Genomic DNA, 24,440 nt, shown 5'->3' on the forward strand with positions numbered 1-24,440 from the left:
ATTCAAAAAATAGTGTTCCATGAAACTGCTATCAGACTTTTGAGCTCTTTAAGCTCAAAAGCATAAAAAAGGTATCTTTTTGTGTTCGGAGAGCTCAAAACAACACACAGATTGTATTTTTGAGCTTGATGAGCTCAAAAAAAGCGGCCAGCTATTAACGGAATTAGCGGGAAGTTACAGGGATGGCCTTTAAGGTCAACCGTTTTCTTAATTTTTTTTTTTTTTTTTCATTTTAGTTTTATTTTATTCTATTTTTTTTTTTTTGAAAGAAAATGATAGAAAAAAGAAACAATCACATCCCATTTTTCAAAGGCATTTTTTTGTGTTACGACTAGATCTCTTTAAATTCTTTGCTAAATTAAAAAATTTAGATACTATGAAGTTTGTTTTCTTCTATTGACGAAAAATATGCAAAAAAAAAAAATAATTCTATTCATGAAATAATTAAGTACAAAAAATTCTTACTGTAAAATATAAACGCCAACTGTTGACAATACATTTGATTAGGTTGAAAGACTACAAAAGACGCCATCTATTAACAGTCTATTTTACTAACATGTCAGCTTTTAAATTGTTAATATTTTATGCAAACTTGTAATCTACACGGAGAAAAAAAAATATATCGTATTCCTAAGTAGAATAGTAACCATTATTATTACTATGTTACATCACCATTACTATGTTATATTGTAACGGAAATTTTTGTGAGAATCCTATATAAATTTGCTAAGAAAAAATCTTAGAAATTGTGATAAAAATATGAACTATCACTCATTCGATGCGGAATTAAATTCCGAAAATAATGTTATTATTTTTTTATTTTCTTGATGAAAATTTCAATTTTTTTTTTTTTTTTTTTTTTTTTTTTAATTTGTTTAAAGTCGCATAAACTACTAAGGTCATGAGCGACTACGGTAGGGGGTAAACTTTTGAGATTGGAACTCGTTTTATTTTTTTGGGCTGAGCAGAATAATACACTTAAATATTGAAAATATTCATTGGTGTACGCCGGACTCGAACCCGGTCCAATGCTTTGTTAAGCAAGGGCCGGATCCGATAAGGCTACTGCGCGCCTATTTTCAATTTATTATCAACAAAAAACATAAATAAAATAAAAAATCTCAGTTTTTCGTAAATGACTCGATAACTATAGGTGAAATCAAAAATCAGAAAAAAGATCCTTAAAAAGTAGGAAATTAGAGTTGAAAATAGGGTTCCGCGCGACTTTTGTTAAACGGTCGCGCCGATGCTAAAATACGACAGCAGTCGCACTATGGTCGACTTTGATGAAAACATATATGTACACATATAAATATGAGGCATTCCTATTGATTTTCAAGAAAAGATGTCACTTTTTTTTTTTTAATGCCCATAACTTTGTAAAAAATAGTCGATTGGGACGTTTTCATAATGTACACATATATGTGAACATATATGCCAAAATGTAACTCCCGTGGAAAACCTTTTAAAATTGGAATTTTGAGTTCCGCTTTTAACAGGAGCTGCGTTTGGGCATTTCCTGAGATATTTTGGAGTGAGACGATGAATTTGATTTTCATAGAATTTTTTAACAGAAGCTTAGTTTGGGCATTTCCGGTGAAAATTCAAAATTTGGCCGGAAGTGCCCAATTAAATCTCCTGTTAAAAATCCTATAAATAATTAAATGAATCCTCTTACCCCGAAATATCTCAGGAAATGCCCAAACATAGCTGCTGTTAAAAGTAGAACTCAAAATTCCAATTTTAAAAGGTTCTCCACGGAAGTTACATTTTGGCACACCCTAATGAACATATATGCAAACATATTTGCGGTAATATATTTCAAAATATAAGTCAGCATATATTTGACGCGAAAAAAATATATGTCAAAATATATTCTTAACATATATATTTGTCTATGCGGGTTACTTCAATTGGTATTAAAAATTATTTTCTCCCACTACTACACTTTTTTTTTCACCGTCAAGTATATAAGTCAGTGAATTTTGTTCCACAGTACACAGTTCATTTATTTTTTCATAGGAAAAGTGTATTGTGCGCAGAATTATAGTTCAATATTACTAATACTGGTTTGCAGATATCACCAAGCGTTTATGAGATCGTATAAATTGGTAAGATAAAATATTTAATATATCCACATAGTATTCAAAATTTAGCCTAATACCATATTTGTTAAACATCATTAATGTATTTCTAACAAATTCCAAAATTTTAATTTAGACTACAGATATTTTTTTTAAACCCGAAGCTCTATGAAAATATACATTTATCTATGGAGCATTTATATTGAGCATATATTCAAATAAGACAAAATATATATGCTTTTGGCATATATGGGTGATTCTCTGTAAGGACGTCTTAAATTTGTACAAAATTGTCCGACCAAATTATTTTTGATTTTATTAGAAAAAAAATTAACAAGGGATACAAAACTATCAGCTTAATTATAATGAATAAACAGCCGAATTAATTTTTGCTTTTTCGATATTTATGTATCTTTTGCCATATAACATGACAGGGGACTGATTGCCAGGGGACTGATTTTTTTTATCAAATTGAGAAAAATCAAGCAAACTATTTCAATGCATTCAACTTTTTAAGTTCTCAATGAATGTTTACATTAATTAGAATAATATTAAGACTTATGGATCCAATTTTATAAATAAATTATAAACAAAAATAGCTGCCAGGGGACTGAGTTTTGAAGTGGCCCAGACACACATTTCCAGCACAAACGGTGCTTTGACACTAAATAAAATGGCGATAAAGCGCTAACAGCCCTATGGTTATTAACTTAAGAGCCGGTCCCTATGATTGCAGCTTTTCATTTCTCGTCTCAACAAACAAGATTTTCGAAAAAAACGCTCAGCTACGTAATAGATTTTTTAATTATCTATTTTATAGCTGAGCGTTTTTTTCGAAATTCTCATTTGTTTAAGAGAAAAACATAAAACTGCAATTAGCTTTATCATCACGGGTGCAACAAGGATAGTAGGGGAGAAGGGGGTCAATTGAACCAAAAAAAGTTTAGTAATTTTTTACTATTCGAATTAAAACTAAATAATAACTTTTTTTTTCTTGGAATGATAGTTTATTAAGTCTACTATCATTATCAATACATAAATTAGTTAATAAACAACGTGAATTTTTAAAAATTATTAATTTATCCAAACGCGTCGAATGGTTCAATTGACCCCCGCTCGGGGGGCAATTGAACCACTGCTCGGGGTCAATTGAACCAATGACATTTATAACTCAAACCCGAACTTTTAATAAATAACATATTAATTGTTACTTTCTAATATTACTGTTGCACATTTTTAATACACATATATTATATTTAATAAATTAAAAATCGATTTAAAAATAATTTTAATTACAAATTGAGTTTATCAAATTGTTAGGTTATTTCCCTGAGTATTTTTCACGTCGAGTCAAGATGCGCGCGCATGTCCCATGCTTCTCCGTATGGTTCAATCGTCCCCGGGACTGCTGGTTCAATTGACCCCGTATAATTTTAAAACAATTAATAGTAAATAATAAATAAATAAACCATTCTATCAATATAAACAAAGTTGAGGATTATAAAATATAAGTATATACAACTACTATAATTCAAATTTTATCAATTAATTCAAAAATTTAAATATTATTAAACAATTTGTCACCAGCCGAAAAGAAAGTTTGCATGCCTAAAAATAAGAAAATCTCAATTTTTCAAAATTTATCGATCGCAATGATTTCAAATTTTGATCATATCCGAGTTTAACATATTAGAATCTAATTCTAAGAGCATGAAGCGTTTTTTCAATTTTTTCGATTTTTTAAGTCGAGTGGTTCAATTGCCCCGTGGTTCATTTGACCCCCTTCTCCCCTACCGTTTCTCGCCGTGAGTGCGACGCAAGAAAAAGATGGGATCGGCACTTAAGGCTAGTTAGATCCTTATAAACCTTACAAAAGGTAAAATAACACGCTGGATTTTTTTTTTTTTGAAGTACTTGTACTTCTTTTTGTAGTACTTTTTTTTGAAGTACTTTTTTGGTACTTTTTATTGAAGAAGATTGTTAGTTAACTAATTAAGTTTATAAACATTATGAACTAAATTATATATTATTGACGAATAACTTAAAATTTGATCTTAAAGTTTAAATTTTGGGACTGGGACAGCCCAGGGGACTGACATTTCGGTCGTTTACGAATTTATAGCAAAAAAACCAAAATTTATTCCATTTTAGTTTTCAATGCTCCAAATAGAAATGTTTTTTTACTTTCGTAATAAATTTTTTTTAGTAACAAAATAACAATTTTTCTAATAAAAAAATGCCTGGGACAGCAAAAAACATCCTTACAGAGAATCACCCATATACATATGGAGTATTCCATACCAAATCAACTACTTTTGACCCTGACCCTTCTCGATTTGAAAATTAAAAAATTTTTTTCAATTTTATAAAAAAAAATCCGCCCACTCTGGGTTTTGCTGAAGAAATCGCATAATCAATTGAAGATTTTTTTGAGAAAACTAAAAAAAAATAAGAACTGACAAGTTTATTATTTTAAAATTTGTTTGTATATTTTTCTCAAAAGTTCATTTGAAAAAAAAAAAACGTCCTAATTGGTTAATTATTAAAAAATTTATAACTATTTGTTAACAAAAAAGCCATTTTTTAACTTTATAACTTCTTTTGGGTTAGGTAAAAAAATTTTGAAAACCGTTTTTCATGGGGTTAAAAAATATGAAAAATTTTCAACTTAATCGAAAAGGTCCGGGGTCGAAAGTAATCGATTCGGTGTGAAATACCCGATACATACATTACATATTTTACTATAAATTGAAACATAATTGAATTGTTATATATAAGTGAATATAAATGAAAAAATGGTTAACAAATACACAGAATCAACTGACTTACTAAAATAATACAATCTTAGTTATTAAATACAAAATAAAATAAGGCTTAAAATACTAGAAACAAAAAATTAAATATATCAAAATTTAATTATAATTTTTCCTTGAAGGCTCATGAGAGAGTGACTCAATTAGTAATAAATATTATTGTTTATCAGTACCCGTGTAAAAAAAAATCGTCTTAAAATTGTCGTTCGTTTAAGATCTTAAACGTGACACAAACCAAGACAATTTTAAGACTCTTTTGAGACGCAAAAAAAAAAATTCCGAGAGCAGATTTTTGAAATTTTGGTTCTCGAATTTTTTGTGAAAATTAATTTTTAGACATTTTTTAGACGATTTTATGACTTTCTAACCGCAATATTTTTGAATAAGATGTTTTGAAATTGAATTTAAAATTGTTAAAAAATTATCAACCGACAATTTTGAGACTTTTTTAAGACATTCCGTTTTAATGTTCCGGGCTCTGTCGCTGTTAGCTCATCATAAAATAGTCTCTAAATTTTTTTCTAAGACTAATTTAAGATCATTTTAAGAAAATTTAAAGACGCTTCTTAATAATTTTGCGTCTTTAAATAGTCTTAAAAAAATCTTAAAATCGTTTTGAAAAAATCTTAAAATAGTCTTAAAAAAATTATTAAAAAATTTCCAGGCTTTTTTAAGATGATATCACAATAACAGCTCCGGAAAATTATTATGGAGCGTCTTTAAATTGTCTTAAAATGATCTTAAATTAGTCTTAAAAAAATCTTAAAAATAAATTTAGAGACTATTTTAAGATGAGCTAACAGCGACAGAGCCCCGGAACATTAAAACGGAACGTCTTAAAAAAGTCTTAAAATTGCCGGATGATAATTTTTTAACAATTTTAAATTCAATTTAAAAACATCTTACTCAAAAATATTGCGGTTAGAAAGTCGTAAAATCGTCGAAAAAATGTATAAAAATTAATTTTCACAACAAATTCGAGAACCAAAATTTCAAAAATCTGCTCTCGGATTTTATTTTTTTTGGCGTCTTAAAAGAGTCTTAAAATAGTCTTGTTTTGTGTCACGTTTAAGATCTTAAACGAACGACAATTTTAAGACAATTTTAAGACGATTTTTTTTTACACGGGTAGGCGTTAAGCCTATCTCTTTTCCTACCCTATCTACAGACAACCATTTGTCTCTATAGAGATTATATATAGTTATATGGACAACTATATATATAATTTCATGAAATAAATAAATAAATAAAAAAAAAAAGTCATAAAATAATTGAGTTTTTGGTAGAAATGATAATGTTTCTATCAAATTCAAAGTTTCTAAAATTTTGCTAATTTTTGTTTTACTAAATTATTAACTCATGTCATATATTAATTATTATTGAATATGAATTAACCATCATATGTTTATTTTCAACAAAGGATATTTTATAAATATCTCGGATTATTATAGATGATTATTTCATGCAAAAAAATTGATACGACCGATGTTTTCGTGCTGCTTTAAAGCAATAAAAAATGCATAATTTTCCAATTTGTCACAAAGACATAAATAATAGAAGATAAATACAAAAGCTTACACATATAAAATCATAAAAAATTTTACGCGATGAGTCATGACTAAGTCATAGTCATGACTAAGCTATAAAATACGCGGAATATTTTTGTGTTCAATTTGAGTAGATAAATGCACTCGAATATCATTATGATTAATTATTAGTGTACCTTGATTATAATGAACACTTTAAATCAAAAATTGTTTTAAACTAGGTTTCAGACTTACATTGATTTTAATTATTCGCCGAAAAATGAAAAGCACTAACGTACTTTTAACATTTATCGCAATACTGAAAAGCATCCAAGCACTTACTTGCAGTAGTAATATTGATTGCAACAATTATCCAAATAAAATCTGCTTAAATGGAGAATGCATTTGTAAAAAAAAAAAACTATTTTTTACAAGATAACAAATGCACGGCACTTCTTAACAGTCATTATGTGCGTCATACTGAGTGTGAAGTTAAACATTCAATATATTTACCTAAAGCTAAAAAATGCAGATGCGGTTACGGCTACTACTCATCAAATGACAAAAAAATTTGCAAGAGATTCGCTCGATGTAAGTTTAATCCGAACAAAAACAGTTTCACTGTAAAAAAATCGCGCCAAGTCCACGTTCATAAGACTATTAAGAAAAAAAAAAATTTCTTTTTTCTTTACAAAAAGATATAAAATAAAAAAATTAAAAAATCCAAGTAACCGATATGATTGTATTTGATTTTCGGAAATTAAAAAAAATTTTATTGTAAATTTGAAAATTAAAAAAAAAATTTTGGAACGTATTTGGTGTGCGTGGTTGCAAAATATTTTATTTTTAATGAAATTCATAAAATTTATTTACCAGGACTTTAAAAAAATTAAAATACACAATGACGCACACCAAGTACGTTCCAAAATTTTTTTTTTTAATTTTCAAATTTACAATAAATTTTTTTTTAACTTTTGAAAATCAAATACAATCATATCGGTTACTTGGATTTTTTAATTTTTTTATTTTATATCTTTTTGTAAAGAAAAAAGAAAGTTTTTTTTTCCTTAATAGTCTTATGAACGTGGACTTGGCGCGATTTTTTTTACAGTGAAACTGTTTTTGTTCGGATTTTAGTATTTTTTGTAATTGAGCGTGTTCAGCCGAACTAAATCCTGAGTAAACTTAGTTAGCCTAAGTATATTCAAAGCATTTCCTGCTATACGTATATCTATCTACTATACTATACATATCTTACTAAGTTTACTCAGGACTTAGTTCGGCTGAACACGCTCATTATAATAAAAATTTACAATTGGTACCAACTTAAATCTCGCGTTGGCTGCATTTTTTATAGCAAACTATCCCCTTGAAGCTACAGTTTATGTAAAAAATATTCCAACGCACCCTGGCGGATGTAGATGCAAGCTGTGAAATGTATTTTTTTAACTGTAGTTTATCATCTATTGGAAGATTACCATGCATTCTCGACTTATTTAGTCTGTGGCATGTCACTTTTTACATAGAAAAAAAGTCAGGATCGAAATTTTTGAGCTTGCTATAGTTTGTGCTGATAAAATTTAATAATTTCAAGTAGATTAATTGTTATAATTGAATATCATTAATTAATATCAGTAAAATAAAGCATGAATTACTGTTATAATATAAAATTTAGGAACAAGAAGTACCGTAGAATTAAATAAAATTTTGCAACCTCCAAATACCGTTCTGCTTACAGTAAACATAGTCGGTAGTCTGGCGCTCCGTTTACAACGGATTTGAACGGAACTTGGCACCAGATTTTACTGAATCTGTGGATATTTTCCCATCACATTAAAAAATTTACGGTTTAGAGTATGAAATTCCAGTTACTTTTTTGTGCGTATAAAAATGTAAAATCATCCAATACTTGAAGGTTCTAGAAAATATTCCATTATTTGATTAAAAAATTTGTTTTTTGTAGATTTGAATGATACTTGCGTCGAAACATGGATGTCAATTTCTCAAATTTTCTCAGTGTTCTAAAGATAAAAAATGTGTCTGTAAAGAGCATTATATAGAGAAATTCGGTAAATGCCAATTCTCTGTTGGTGGAACTTGTAAGAATGTTTTCGATTGCGGGTTTAATAACTCTGTATGTCAATCAGGGAAATGTCAATGTACTGATGAGTTCATCTTTTCAAATGAGTTACGTACTTGCATCAAATTAGTTGTTCGTAAGTATTTTAATCAAAATACTTTTGATAATAATTAAATGTTTGCTATATCGTTTGCTCTATTTCTGGTTGTGATACTTCAGTAAATAATACCGAGAGTTCTTCTACGGAATCAGTTAATGGTAAGTACTAATCATTGAATAATCATCGCTGTAGTCATCATTAAGCTATTATTACTATAATGATACGCAATTTTTCATATTGTTCTTTATAAAATTTTTGTCTATTTTAAACTTCCTAGTTGCATCATTATTATCCAAGTATTAGAATCATTGATCAATCATCGCTGTAATTTAAACTCATATTTTAACAAAGATAAAAAAATTTCAGGAGCATTAGAAGAAATACATTCAAAGACTATGGAAATAATAGCAGCGTGCAATCTACAACTTGCTCGGGAAATAGTTGCAATGATTCCGAAAATGTTACTATTTCCTCTTTTCCTTCAAATACCATTGAACCAAATACTGGTAAGTAGTCATCATTGAGCTATTATTATTATAATGATACGCAATTTTTTATATTGCTCTTCATAAAATTTTTGTCTATTTTAAACTTCTTAGTTGCATCATTATTATCCAAGTATTAGAATCATTGATCGATCATCACTGTAATTTAAACTCATATTTTAAGAGTAATAAAAAAATTTCAGGAACATCAGAAGAAACACATTCTGAAAACTATGGAAATAATAGAAATGCTCAATCTACACCTTGCTCGGGAAATAGTTGCAATGATTCCGAAAATGTTACTACTTCCTCTTTTCCTTCAAATACCATTGAACTCAATACTGGTAAGTAGTCATCATTGAGCTATTATTATTATAATGATACGCAATTTTTCATATTGTACTTTATAATAATTTGGATTATTATAAATTTTCTAATTGCATCTTTATTATTCAAGAATTAGAGCCACCCTGCAAAAACGATGAGGAGTGTAAGGTTCTCGAGCCTCCAAATTGTACCCCAGAAACGTGTATTGATTACATTGGCTCTCTTTGTGTTACCGACAAGGATTGTGGAATCGAAAATTCACATTGTAACTGAAGTTCTTGTCAGTGCAAGGATAACCATGTTTACTCGCCTTCTCTTAAAATATGCGAAAAAATTGATTAATTATTTTGATAACACTGATAATTGTTGTTGTAACTGCCCTGATAAAACAGAATGATTTGATATGATAAAGAATGATTGAAAAATTAATCATTTTTAATGATTTCAAATCATATAAATCATTTTCGAAATTTCACAATGAATCATTATGAATCATTTTGAATAATGGGAAATAGGCAGTATATGAAATGATTAAAAATGATTAAAAATTTTTAATCATTTCAAAACATTTCTAATCCTGAAATAATGTTCAAATTTTTGTCTCCAGTTATGATTAAAAATGATTCAACTAGTATTTAAATTTTTAAATCATGTGAAATCATTACTAATCCTAAAATACTTTCTGAATTTTAGTTACCAGTTATGATTGAAAATGATTCGGTCAGTATTAAAAATTTTTAATCATTTTATATCCTTTTTAACCGTAAAATAATGCTCGAATTTTTGCGCCGGTTATGATTGACTATGATTAGGTCAGTATATGAAATTTTGAATCATTTCAAATAATTTTTAATCCTGAAATAATGCTTGAATTTTTGTTACCGGTAATGATTAAAAATGATTCAGCTAGTATTAAAAATTTTGAATCATGTTAAATCATTGCAAATCCTAAAATACTTTCTGAATTTTTGTTTCTAGTTATGATTGAAAATGATTCGGTGAGTATTAAAAATTTTTAATCATCCTCAATCTTTTTTAATCGTGAAAAAATGATCGAATTTAATCACTGGTTATGATTGATTATGATTCGGTTAGTATTAAAAATTTGGAATCATGTTAAATCATTGCAAATCCTAAAATACTTTCTGAATTTTTGTTACTAGTTATGATTAAAAATGATTCGGTCAATATTAAAAATTTTTAATCATTCTAAATCTTTTTCAATCGTGAAATAATGCTCGAATTTTTTTCACTGGTTATGATTGAATATGATTTGATTAGTATTACAAAATTTATATCATGTTGAATCATTACGAATTCTAACATACTTTATACATTTTTGTCACCAATTATGGTTGAAAATAATTTCGTTAGTATTAAAAATGTGGAATCATTTAAAAAATTTTGTAATCATGAAATAATGCTAGAATGTTTGTAACCAGTTATAATTGGAAATTATTTGATTAGTATTAGAAAATTTGTGATTATGTCAAATAATTTGACATCATAAAATAATGTTTAAATTTTTGTTATCCGTCACGAGTTGAAATGATTCGGATAGTATAAAGAAGTTTTCAATAATGGTAAATTATTTCTATTGGAGAAATTTCGATTAAACGAAATGGTTTGATAAAACCACCAATGGTTAATTTATATTATTATTTTTTTTTAACGTTATAGAGTAGTGTACATCATTTTCAAAATTAATCATTCATTATTTCAAATCCTTGTTAATACTATTTTCGGCTTGGAAAATATCTGGAGACAGAGTGATTTGAAAGTATTTTGAATTTTTAATAGTCATCATCATAATGGTTATTGAAATAATATTTGAATTTATTCTTCAGCACTGAATTCTAGTCTCACCACTTTGAAATTTTCTGCATTTTAATTTTTTACCTTACGATTTTATTGCGATATTCTCTCATTGTTGTACATTGTAAAAATTCGAGAGTAAATTCCGAATGAAATTTCACTTTCATAACTCGGAGTAAAACGTAAAATTTTTTTTCAACTACAAAAATTGAAAAAATAATTACAATTTGAAAAAAATTCTTTAATTAAACAAAAAAAAAAAATAAAAGGCTACATTAATTTTCACACCAACAACAACTATTTCTTACTTTTATTTACCAGCCCGAATAAAAAAAATTATCTATAATTGTATATACTGATATATTAATATACATGAAAAATGGCCCGATATAAATATATATTATTGTATAGAATCACATATAATTATGTAAAATTATATGTGATTATTTCCATAGAAATGAAAAAAATTTGGCGTGCACGAGAACCGAACCACGGACCTGACGCTTGAAAAACTAATTCACTATTTTTTTTTTAAAGAAGTTTATTTGCTTATGAAAATCCATTTACTAATTCACTACCTGTTTACTTATATATAAGACTTACTTATATATTGGAGTTTGTAAAAACTAGAAGTAATGCAAATCGTATACATGATCGATTTGTAGTGAACAAAATTTTTTATAAAATTTATAAATTATTAATATATATATATATGTATATATATATATATATATATATATATATATATATATATATATATATATATATATTTTATATAATGATATCTAATGGATATAATGATATATAATGAAATTTTTAAGATGCTCCATTGCTTTAAAATTTATAATTACTTTAAAATTAAAAAAGAATAGAAGTAGAATCAGAATTAAAAGCTCTAATTTTGATGGAATTATTTGTTTAGTATATGGAACTATATATTGCTGGAGGGCTTGGGTAATAATTTTATAACTGGACAAAATTATTAATTTCGTGAAATCCAATTTTTCTATGAGTTAAAACAGTTCCTATTTCATTATTTGATTTGCAAAATACTATAGATTAAAAAATTATTAATCATTGAAGCAATGGACCCTTAGATAAAAAAAGAGAATGTTTAATTTATAGTAATCAAAAATACCCACTGGAGTAAAAAAATTTATATGTAATTATATATGATTCATGTATAATTATACATGATTTCCGTATAAATATATATTATTATTCATAATTTTATATAATCATGTATATTTTTTTTTTTTATATTTGGTTATTTATAATTATATTTATATTTATAATTATATAATTGTATATAATTATTAAAAAAATGTTGCATCTAATTTTGTATTATTATACATATTCAAAATATATAAATAAATAAACAAATGACGTTTATCGCGAAATTCGAAACTATTAATGACTACTCCTAAGACTTATTATAATAAATTAACTATTACTATAAAACATAAAACATTGAAAAAGACATAAATTCGGATCAAGACCTTCCTAATGATACTAAATTAATATAAAATAACTCATTTTATTCTATAAATGTGCTGAAAAGTAAATTTTTCTTATATTCTTTCAATTACATAGATTACATATAATTATTTGTCAATAGAAGAATGTATTGATTTTTTACCCATTTCTAATTCTTTAAAAAACTATTTATTTAAAAAAAAGATGAATGAAAATAATTCATTGAAACATTTGAAAGTATTGAATTAATTTTAATGATAAAAATATAATTAAAAATAATTAAGAATTTTCAATCATTTCAAATCATTTTTAATCATAATTTTATGATTAAAAATGATTAAAAATTCTTAATCATTTTGAATAATTTTTAATTATATTTTTATGATTAAAAATGATTGAAAATGATTTAAAATTCTTAATCATTTCAAATAATTTTTAATTATATTTTTATGATTAAAAATGATTTAGAATGATTAACATTTTTTAATCATTTCAAATCATTTCGTTTTATCAGGGTGTCTACGTTCCTAAACAATACATCAAAGCAATTAATAATCATAATACACTGAATAATAAAACTATTGTTTTTTTTCTCTTCATATATTTATATAAAAATACAAAACGTTACAAACGTTACAAAAAAAGTTATGTCTCGATCGTGATTTTGATCACGGTGGTCTCCGTGCTTAGCTCGCTGGATTTCAAAGTTTAGGTGGGTGCTCATATGACACAGATTAAACCAAACGTTTCGCTTATTCGTTTTTAAATCAACTTTATTTATATACCAAACTTAATACTAACATATAGGCTTATACCTATAATAATAGCAATACTAAGGTTCCATATAAAATAGAGTTACTTATTAATACTTAATATTCTAGAGACACTACCCGTGAAAAAATATTTTGATCAGGCTTGATATGAGCTGATAAGTCCATATAAAAATTTTTGATACATTCATATCTGACTTGATATGATCTGATATGTCCATATTTAATTTTTGATATGTCCTGATATGGCCTGATATGAAAATTGGCCATGTCAGGCCTGATCAAGCCTTATCAATTTGATAAGTCTATATCAGACTTGATATAGCTTGATATGCTCATATATCATTTTGCATTATTTCTTAATAGGTCCTGATATGGCCTGATATAACCTATAAAGTTATAGATACTTTGATAAACTTTAAAAAAAATCTCTGATCAGGGTCAATATAACTTGATATGGATTCTTACAGTCAGATATCCTTATACCCTTATCAGTACATAAGTAGTCTGATATACTCATATAAAGGCATACCCGAGTAAAAAAACTATATAGAATTATGTGTGATTCATATATAATTATATAGAGGTATATATAATTAATATAGAATTATATAGATGTATATATAATTCATATACAATTATATAGGAGTCATATATAATTATATATGATTTTTTTTACTCCAGTGGGTATTTTGTAATTACTATAAAACATATTCTCTTTTTCTGTCTAAGAGTTTGTTACTCCAATGATTAACAATCTTTTAATATATAGTATTTTGCGGATGAAATAATAGGAACTTAAAAAAAAAATTTAATTTCACAAAAATTATTAGTTTTGTCAAGTTCAAAAATTGTTAGCCAAGCCCTCCAGCGATATATAGTTCCATATACTAAACAAATAATTCCATTAAAATTTGAGCTTTTAATTCTGATTTTACCTCGATTATTTTTTTAAATTAAAAGAAATTATAAATTCTAAAGCAACGAAGTACCTTAACAATTTCGTAGAGTTATTTTTGCGATTTCATGTATACATAGATAATTTTACAAATCTACATATAGATACCATTATTATGTATAGATATTGATAATTAATAATTAATAAATTAGATAAAAAATTTTGTTCACTACGAATCGATCATGTATACGATTTGCATTACTTGTAGCTTTAACAAACTCTACTCTTCAAGTAAGTCTCTTAGGTAAATAAGTAGTGAATTAGTCTTTCAAGCGTCAGGTCCACGGTTCGATTCCCACTCACGCCGACTTTTTTTTTCTTATGGAAATAATTATACCTAATTTTATATAATCATACATAATTATATAGGGCCATTTTTCATATATAATTATGTTATATAATTATATATAATATTTTTTACCTGGGCGGGTACATATAGTCTGATATACTTATATCAAACTATATATAGTCTGATATGGCCAATTTCCATATCAGGCCTGATATGGACGGTTTATATCAGGCCTGATATAGTCTGATCAGAAAATTTTTTCACGGGTAATAAAATTCAATTTTTACTTCTTAAATTGTAGACAAGTATAAATAGACAGATAAATAAATGAATTCATTTGATTTATCACCAAAGCTCCCTCAAGACCATGATCATAAGTACATAATATACTAAATATATGCAGTAAACAATGTAATCTTAAAATTTATCAATACAATATAATATAAAAACATAGCAGAAAGAAAATTCTCAAAGTTTGGTAAATGACAGAAGTGAACAAATACTAATACAGGAGTGTTTACTTCACAACGCTATAATTATCTCTCTCTAGGTACCCTGACATGAAGAAAGCCCTTGTTTACAGGTTAACCTCTTAGTGGCAATTTGCACAAATTGTCTGGCTCAGAGAAAAGATATATACCACTATTTTACTAGTAAAAATAATTGAAATGAAAAAATAGATCTTTTTTAATACCAAATTAATCCCATAGCGTCGATAAAAAATTTCCTGGGGGCTGATTCAGTATACTTACCCGGCTATGCACTTCAAAGAATATTGCTCGATACAAAACGTCTAGTGTCAATTTTTTAAGGTCACATGAGTCATCTCAATTTATATTTAAATTTTTGTGAAAGAACGTCTGAAAAAGCGGCGAATCTAGTATAAACTATTTTCGAAATTGATTTTAGATCATGTTGTAACACAAAAATAACCCAAGTGAATTCACCACGTACACGGAGAAAAATTAATAATAGTATTTACTATACGAAAATATTAACTCCTACTATTTGAAATGGTAATAAAATTAATTAGTCACAAAATAATAGGTGTTATCATTGACAATTGTACTAGTTACTATTAATAATGGTAACGATTACTATCGAAAATGATAATTGTAATTATTAAAAATTATATTTGCTATAATCGAAGATGGTAACTGTAACCATCTCAGATTGTGAAAATTCTGAAAGAAAAAATAATATAAATTTATTTAATTTAATTCTTTATTTGCATCCATATTTTAGTAATGAGCATGTTTTCCTTTAAAATATTAAAACAAAGAATAACACAATCGTTTAAATCCATATATGATAAAAATTTCCAAATATTAGAGCTGTTATTGATCATTTTGAATGATTGACTATGATTATCAAAATAGCAATCATCCAAGATTTGGGTTACTAAAAAAGTCTTATTATTATCAATTATTAATATTTTTTCACAAGATAAAATTATGAAACATCATTTGATGGTTCCATTATAATTGAATTAATTGTAATTCTATCATTTATATTATTAAGAGAATATCATTAAGAGAAAATACTCTATCTCTAGATTCATAATTAATAAAAGACCTTATATCTTGTGAATTATTGACATTTTTAAAGGTATAAGCTCATCCCAACATTACACTCATCGAGACCTTTCATTTGAGTACCCACATCAATATTTCATATATTTATATATATTATATATATATACTTTTTACTTTTTATATTTTATATATGATTATAAATTTATACCATATACTCTTTGTATTAAATAATTGTATCTGTGATGGCCGCAAGGAGCCTAGACTCCATGGCCAAATAACAATAAATAAATAAAAAAATATATATATATATATATTTATATATATTATATATATGTATATATGAAAAATATATTAAAAATGCATGTAAGTACTCAAATGAAAGCTCTTGATGAGTGTAACATCAGGATGAGCATACATCTTTAAAAATATCAATAATTAAGAAATAACCTTGTATCTTGTGTTCTATTGACATTTTTGAAGATATAAGCTCATCCCAAGGCTACACTCATCAAGACCTTTCATTTAAATACCCACATGAATTTTTTATATATTTATATATATTATATATATGTATATATGAAAAATATATCAAAAATGCTAGTGGGTACTCAAATGAAAGCTCGTTATGATTGTAATATCGGGATGAGATTATATCTTTATAAATGTCAATAATTAAGAAAGTAAAGTACACTTTAACGAAAATCATTATACAATTAAGCAAAATTTTATTTATTATAGTTCGCAATTCTTGGCAGTCACATAGGGACTGCAGGTTGCTAGTTTTGATAATTTGTGCATTGAATTTCTTCAACAGAATGCATAACTAGAACAGGTCAATGAGTTTATTTCATCTGCTAGCTTTAAGAATATCATTTAATTTAATGCAGAAGAAAAATTACATGTAGTCAAGCTGATTCGGTGCATTTCAAAATACGATACCATCAATTGGAGCAAAGAGTATGCTCTCTTTAATTGCAATTGTTAAAGGGAAAATTTTAATTTAAATAATTAGATAATTATGATTAATAATTAGTTTAAAGCTTCATTGTATTCAAAATTTTTTTTGAAAATCTTAGATTTTTTGAAAATTATGTTTTTTAAAAATTTTTTGTAAGATTAAAATTTTTTTTTTGAAATTTTAATTTTTTTGAAATTTGAATTTTATTGAAATTTTGATTTCTTTGGAAATTTCAAATTTTTTTTTTTGAAAAATTTGGCGTTGAAACTTGTTTTAGACAAATAAAAATTGAAATATACATTCAATCCGAATTTAATCCCGATTTTTTGTGTACTACACTGCGCTACAACTGCTTTTAGTTTATTCAGAAATGCATCCACGCTAACGCAAATTTTTAATTTTTTAAATATTTTTTACTAGCTTAGATAGTAGCTATTATTATTACTGATGGTAACTGTAACCATCAGGTTATATTAGGAATTACGATTTTGATAATAGTAGTAACTAGTTACTAATAATAATAGCTATTATTACTGATTACCATCATAATAGTAGTAGTAACCATCAGGATGGTAACTACTACAATTCAGATGGTTTACATAATTATTTAAATAATATTTACTACTATCGAATTCAGTTAATAGATTTTACCATAACTAGATAGTAATCTCTACTATAAAATTTTCTCCGTGTAGTTACGCTCGGACCCAACCTCTCATCCATTCCCCTCCAACGCAAAGCAACCTCCAACGCAAAGCAATCTACCAACTCCTCCTTCGAGATCTTGTGGTATTCTGAAGGACATTGTTAACACTTGTAGACCTTAACTTTGATCAATAGCACCGAATTATGCCAAAATAATTTTCAGAATATTGCCGTCAAACTTTGAAATTGGTTGACCCACTGTATCTAAAGATTAATTTTGTTCTGAACTCTTTGAAGGGTATAAAAGTTAAAAAAAACTATAATTTTTAATGTTTATTAATATTGAATCTTCTATACTTTATGACCCAGATTTTACTTTTTGTATTTGAGTATTTTAGTTTATTTTTTATTAATTACTTAAAAATTAATAGAAACAATTATTGTTATTAGTGCGGCGATTATTATTTAATTATTGTATTTATTTAGTTAATTATTTTATATTATTGTTACCGAAGGTATGATTAAATTAAGAAATTAAGCGTGTGAGAAATTATTACGAAGCCGAGCGAATTAATTGTAAAAGAAATTAAAAGACTGGGCAAATTATTCTAAGTTCCGAACAAGATTTAGTATGGAAAATCAACGAATGGATATATAATGAAAGAAATTGCGATTAAAATAATAAATAATTGTGAATTTGACGAAACGAATGGATAGAAAATGAAGGAAATTACGATTAAAATAATAAATAATTATTTTTGAATGCTAGTTCGAGGACACCGGACAGGTGTCTAAAACGACCCTTCCGGTTCGTTACAAGAGAGTTAGGGGAAAAATGATAAACGCCAAAATTTGGCTCGATAAAAAGCAGTTCTTTCTCGGGAGAATTACTCGGACGAATACTCTTCACCAAGTAATTCTAGAAGATGATACTCTACCTGGAGTCTGAACAAGGCCCAGGTAAGTATCGTGAACTGACCGGATGAAAGTGCTGACTTGACCATGTGGGGGAAATTTGGCCACCGCGTAGCTGGAAAGGGTTGCTTTCCAAACACCCGAACGGGATTAGGGGTAAGTAGGGCCGGAAAGGGTTGCTTTCCAAGCCCTCAAACGGGATTAGGGGAAAGTAGGGCCGGAAAGGGTTGCTTTCCAAGCATCCGAACGGGATTAGGGGTAAGTAGGGCCGGAAAGGGTTGCTTTCCAAGCATCCGAACGGAATTAGGGGTAAGTAGGGCCGGAAAGGGTTGCTTTCCAAGCACCCGAACGGGATTAGGGGTAAGTAGGGCCGGAAAGGGTTGCTTTCCAAGCATCCGAACGGGATTAGGGGAAAGTAGGGCCGGAAAGGGTTGCTTTCCAAGCATCCGAACGGGATTAGGGGTAAGTAGGGCCGCGATTTAGGGTGTAACCGTCGGTAGGAATACTACTTTGTAAAAGTAGTAGACAGAGTTTAGTCACCAGGTGGCACCGAAAACGGAAAAACAAACGGTGTGTGCGGGTTATGTTCGAATATTGACATAAAGTTTGTACATATTATCACGTAAGCTTTTGATATTTGTTGAAAAGAGTGTTATAATGTATTGTTTATATTGTTTAATTTGCTTGTATTGATTATATCGTTTATTAATATGATCAGGCCAATAAAGAGGTTTCCTTTTTTTTGATTTATTTAAAATGAAGTGTTTTGTTTATATTTTGTTATTGATAATGTGATCCTCTTTTATGACTCTGGACTCCGGCGAGCAAATTTCGAGCCGGAGACAAATTAGATATTTATATTTTGAAAACGTGGACGTTACAACTTGAAACAATAAAAGAGTAGAAATGCCCCTAGATTGATTATAGATGAGTCTACAACTTTGAATCTGAGTGCACACTTTGAATATATACAACAATAAACTGTTTTTCAATCAAAAATATACCAGTATTATAATTAATCCTTGCATAAATTAATCTTGCTATAATTTATTAATCAATCATTACTCATCGATTTCATCGCGGTTGGCGCCATTCAAAAGGGCTTACCTGAACTTAGATTTTGAATACAATTTGGACCGATTCGGATCTTTAGATTTTGAGAAATATAAAAAAAACTACGAAAAAAATTTTTTTCAATTTTGTTTTTTTTGGAATAACTTTTAAACGGCTCGATCGATCAATTCCAAAAACTAATCAGCTCTTAACATTAAAGAACCACGTCGATCGCTGCCAGTCCAGTCAAATCGGTTGATTCGTTCGTGAGTTATCGTTGTCGAAAGAAAACCGAAAAAAGTGTTTTTTCAAAATCACTTCGAAATTCCTAGTTCGATCAATTGAAACGTAGAGATTCGTTATGAGGCTTAAAAAACTGTGTCGAATGTCCTCAACCAGATGAAAATCGGTTGATTCATTCAAAAGTAATTGTGGTTTCAAAATTCAAAAAATAATGTTGTAATGAACTTATATCTGATTTTTGAGCTCGGAGAACTTAAAATGACACGAAATTTATATTTTTAAGCTCGAAGAGCCCAATTTTGAGCGCTTAAGTATGGAATTAGCGGAAAGTTGCAGGGATAGCCTTTAGGGTCAACCGTTTTTCTAATTTTTTTTTGTCATAACTTTCCCGCATCACAGCATTATTTATATTTGTAAAAAATGCTTGCCGTAAGATGGACGGTGTGGCTTAATGTATATAGAATAAGCGAATGGAAATTTAGTATAGACCGTATAGCTCAAATGGTAGAGTAGCCGACATGTCTTCGGAAGGTTCTGGGTTCGAATCCCAGTCCGAGCTATCTAATAATTTTTTCTCGCATATTCTATAAACTCACATTAAGATGATCCTCTCCACATTCCTTTCTCAATCCTTTCCTACCAATATCCTGTTACGTGAATGTGGAACGCTTCACGTAATAATTACCGTAACTCCTATTCTTTCCCGCATCACAGCATTATTTATATTTGTAATATATTTGTAATATTTCAACATATCGGTCGTACGGTGTAGGGGTTAATGATCGGTCTGGCAAGCGCGCGGCTCGGATTTGAATCTCGGTTAGGATGGATGCGAATTTCACTTCATTTCTTTACTTTGCGAAAATTAGTTTTAAATTAAGAGTTAAACGGTCTGAATTTGCGTTAGCTCTACATCAGAAATAAAATTAAAAAAATTTTTGAAAATTAACTATGGCTCAGCCCTGGCAATCAAGCTTGGCCCAGCCATGGCAACCAAGCTTGGCCTAGTCATGGCAAACAACTGTGGCCCCATGTTATCATTCCCGACTTCCACCAAGGCTGGGCCAACTGTGGCTTACAAGCTTGGGCCAGAGTTTCACAGAGTTGGGCCAAGCCTGGGGCAAGCCTGGACCCGTTGTTTTTTCCTATATGGGATAAGCTGCAAAACATACAAGTAATAATGTGTTCATGTTTTTCGGCAAATCAATGAATAAATTATCCTACAAAAAATATTAAGTTTCCATGTAAATATCATACAGGATACAGGAAGGTAGTAGTATAATGAAATTGCATAACATGCAGATCGGTATTTTCATATTAGAAAATAATTAATTAATTTTTAAGCTTTATATTCTCATCCATCTCTGATCCGATGTATCTCATCTCATCTAATATTAATGTTTAAAATTAATGAATAATTCATAAATGGTTATATAATAAATGCTCCGATTCATCTTACAGTTTATCGCTAAAATCCTAGTGTATCAGAATTTCATCCGGCTGATATTGCTTGAATACAGCTATACTGTCTAATGGGATGAGGAAGCCCCAAGTAAAGCCATGCAAATTTAATCCAAAACTAGCGGTTGCTGTACTCTCCAGCTTCTCTCATACTATCTACATTACTCATACATATATTTAAATACATACATGGATATGTACTTACACACACCGCATACCCTCTCATTGTTTTGTATAGGTTACCAATACATCAAGATAAGGATTCTCACTATCAGCCCAACCTGACAGAAAGATTTTCACTCATTGCGCAATCCTTCGTCATCCATTTTTCACCTTTCACTCGATTATATGATACAGACCTTTGCTCTTTTATCTCATACTCCTACTCACATTGTGGATTATTTCATATTATTTAATTAATTAATTATAACTGTCCGTAGAAATATTTTCTGATATGATCATATATAGACATATTAAGTCCAGAAAATTTCTTCGCGGGTTATAATCCATTTTTTATTTTCAACTAATTCAATTAATGCCTTCTCGACACCTCATCATCTCATCAGAAATTTATACGACGTACAACCGCGATAAAGGAAAAAGGAGTAAGTCATCAAATATTTTTTACGCTATCAATTATGCTTTTCGATTCCCACAATGTGTCTCATTAAGATTTTTTTTTTTTTTTAGGTTCCTTGATTTTTATTGTACCGCATTCTTTGCTCATCAAGAATTCTATAGAATTTAAAAAGAAAAAAACCAAATAGTAAAATCTAAATGAAATAGCTCCAAGAATTTCAAAACGTTAAAGTCTTTATACAAGTTTAATGATTTAATTATTGATACTCGTTCCTTCAATGTAATTTACTCAAGAATTTTTTTCTTTTATACATTATATCTAAATGATAAATGTTTTAGTAGCTTCTATACTTTATACTTGTTTAAATTAAGAAGATTAAGATCTTTAAATGGAAATTACAGCTCGGATAAAATTGTAATTTCGTTGTTGAAATTTTTTCTCTTTTGGATCAAACTATTAGATAACTTCTTATAAAAAAAATTTGCTGTTGATTATTATTGTGAAGTTAAGAAAATTTGTTTATTGCGTCACTTATAATGTGAAACATTAGGAGTATTTTGTTATCATAAAATTGGAGAAAATTATTTTTTACTATTTTCATTATTATACTGTAAATACTTACAGATTCTTTACAGATTGTTTTAGCTTTACTAAATCAAACTTATACTATGTTATATGATATTGTCTGGTGATATTTATTTAAATATTGATATCGAGTACTTTCAGGCTGTCTATATTGTTGTTAATTGTTTTGTGAAAAATACAGACATGATTTCTTGTTCTTCTATTCTCCAACTATATCAAATTAACTGTCTCTTGGTTTTAGAATTAATAGATTGAATATTTTAGAAACTTGTTTTAGGCTGCCTCAAGTCTGTTAATTTGCATAAAAAAATATAGAGAGCAAACTATTTGTTTATTCATATTGTAATACAAGTTATTAACAATAATCAATTTCCTTTTTTTCAATTTACTTTATATATCAGCAATCGAATATACTATATTTTTCCAAAAAACATTGCAACTACTATTATTTTTGTTTCAGTTTATTTCAACCTAGTAAATGGTGAAAAAACTAATTCAATAATGTTTAGACAAAAAAATTAAACTCGACATGAAGAAAGAAAAAGTAGACATCGCCGGTAGCAGAAAGTAAATTTTTATTTTCACGTTATCTCTATAAAATCGATATTTTTTACAACTTGGTACCAATAAAGTGTTGTATACCTACTTGTTTTTGTTGTCGTTACTTTATGGTAGTGGCACTGGTCTGGTACTGGTAAAATAATTTAGTTATAGAAGAAAATCGCTTAGAAACACAAATAAAACAAAAAAGCATCTATCGGAAAATGCTACGAAACCATTTGCAGGGTTGCTACATTGTACATTGATCGTATCCAGATTCTAAAGTCATTGACGTTGTGTTAGATATAGATACGTGTATATATATTATATAAAAGTGAAGATACTAAAAGATGAAGGAGGTGGTTTTACCGATCAGGCAATTTCTATAAAGCTACAGAGACAACAAACAATGGAACATTAGTTTCTGCGCCGATAACTATGACTATGACTCGCTTATATCTTTTATCTTTTATCATATATGTACAACGTGTTATCCTTGATCCTTCTTTTCTATATCGTAAACTAATGCTCAGTATTCGTATCCACAAGGAATATCGTAAAACGACGTTCTTTCGTGTAGTGTACATATTACTTTATGTGCTTTGCATTGCTACCTTGTCTACATACACGTATCGAGCTCTGAAATCTAGATTGTATATAACACTATCAGCCTTAATACACCGAATTTTCATCGAAAATTTAATCTTGTTAATGTAAACATTCTTCGTGAAGTAAACGCAATCTACTAAAAATAATTTATTATTTCAAAATCGTGTTTCTGTTTTTTTAATAAAAATTGTTATTAAAAATTTTGTTTTACCGTGTAACAATTTATTTTTATCAAGTTCTAAAAATTGATGTTAACAATTTTGCTTTTCATAAATGGAACAATATAATGTTACATTTTTTTTAAGCGAGAAAAGTTTATTAAAATAGTTCTGTGTATAATATATGTTCATCATATTTATATTTTTGAGTAAATAAAAAATAAGCAAAAAAAATGCTCCAGTGCTTATTATCCTAATGATACACGGTAAAAATAACAAAGCACCATGGCTTTATTTGAAAAGTTTGCCTCGCACAGACAAACATTGATATAATTCAATGAAAATATTTAGCTGCCCCTGGCTACGAGGCTACTAACTGTGGTCGAGCATGAAATGCTTCATTTAGAAAAGTCAAAGCGGCGAAAAAAGTTTCAG

The 24,440-nt window shown here is 28.0% G+C and overlaps 1 protein-coding gene across 1 annotated transcript; it reads left to right on the forward strand.

Moving 5' to 3' along the window:
- The first annotated feature begins 1,999 nt into the window (after positions 1 to 1,999).
- LOC123261164 lies at positions 2,000 to 9,740 on the forward strand. Its single transcript, XM_044722678.1, has 6 exons — positions 2,000 to 2,111; positions 6,666 to 7,014; positions 8,387 to 8,639; positions 8,723 to 8,761; positions 9,292 to 9,432; positions 9,546 to 9,740. Exons 3-6 carry the CDS (start codon positions 8,393 to 8,395, stop codon positions 9,686 to 9,688), a joined length of 570 nt encoding a protein of 189 aa, XP_044578613.1. The 5' UTR covers positions 2,000 to 2,111; positions 6,666 to 7,014; positions 8,387 to 8,392; the 3' UTR covers positions 9,689 to 9,740.
- Positions 9,741 to 24,440: the final 14,700 nt, after the last annotated feature.

The sequence above is a fragment of the Cotesia glomerata genome, linkage group LG3 (assembly GCF_020080835.1).
Source record: "Cotesia glomerata isolate CgM1 linkage group LG3, MPM_Cglom_v2.3, whole genome shotgun sequence".
Taxonomy (NCBI): Eukaryota; Metazoa; Arthropoda; class Insecta; order Hymenoptera; family Braconidae; genus Cotesia; species Cotesia glomerata.

What these genes read in the sequence shown, in the direction of transcription:
- LOC123261164 (XM_044722678.1), top strand. Translation starts at nt 8,393, where the DNA reads ATGATACTTGCGTCGAAACATGGATGTCAATTTCTCAAATTTTCTCAG. An exon ending in TTGCATCAAATTAGTTGTTC is followed by an intron (nt 8,640 to 8,722) that starts GTAAGTATTTTA and finishes GTGATACTTCAG; the next exon opens with TAAATAATACCGAGAGTTCT. An exon ending in TACCATTGAACTCAATACTG is followed by an intron (nt 9,433 to 9,545) that starts GTAAGTAGTCAT and finishes TTATTATTCAAG; the next exon opens with AATTAGAGCCACCCTGCAAA.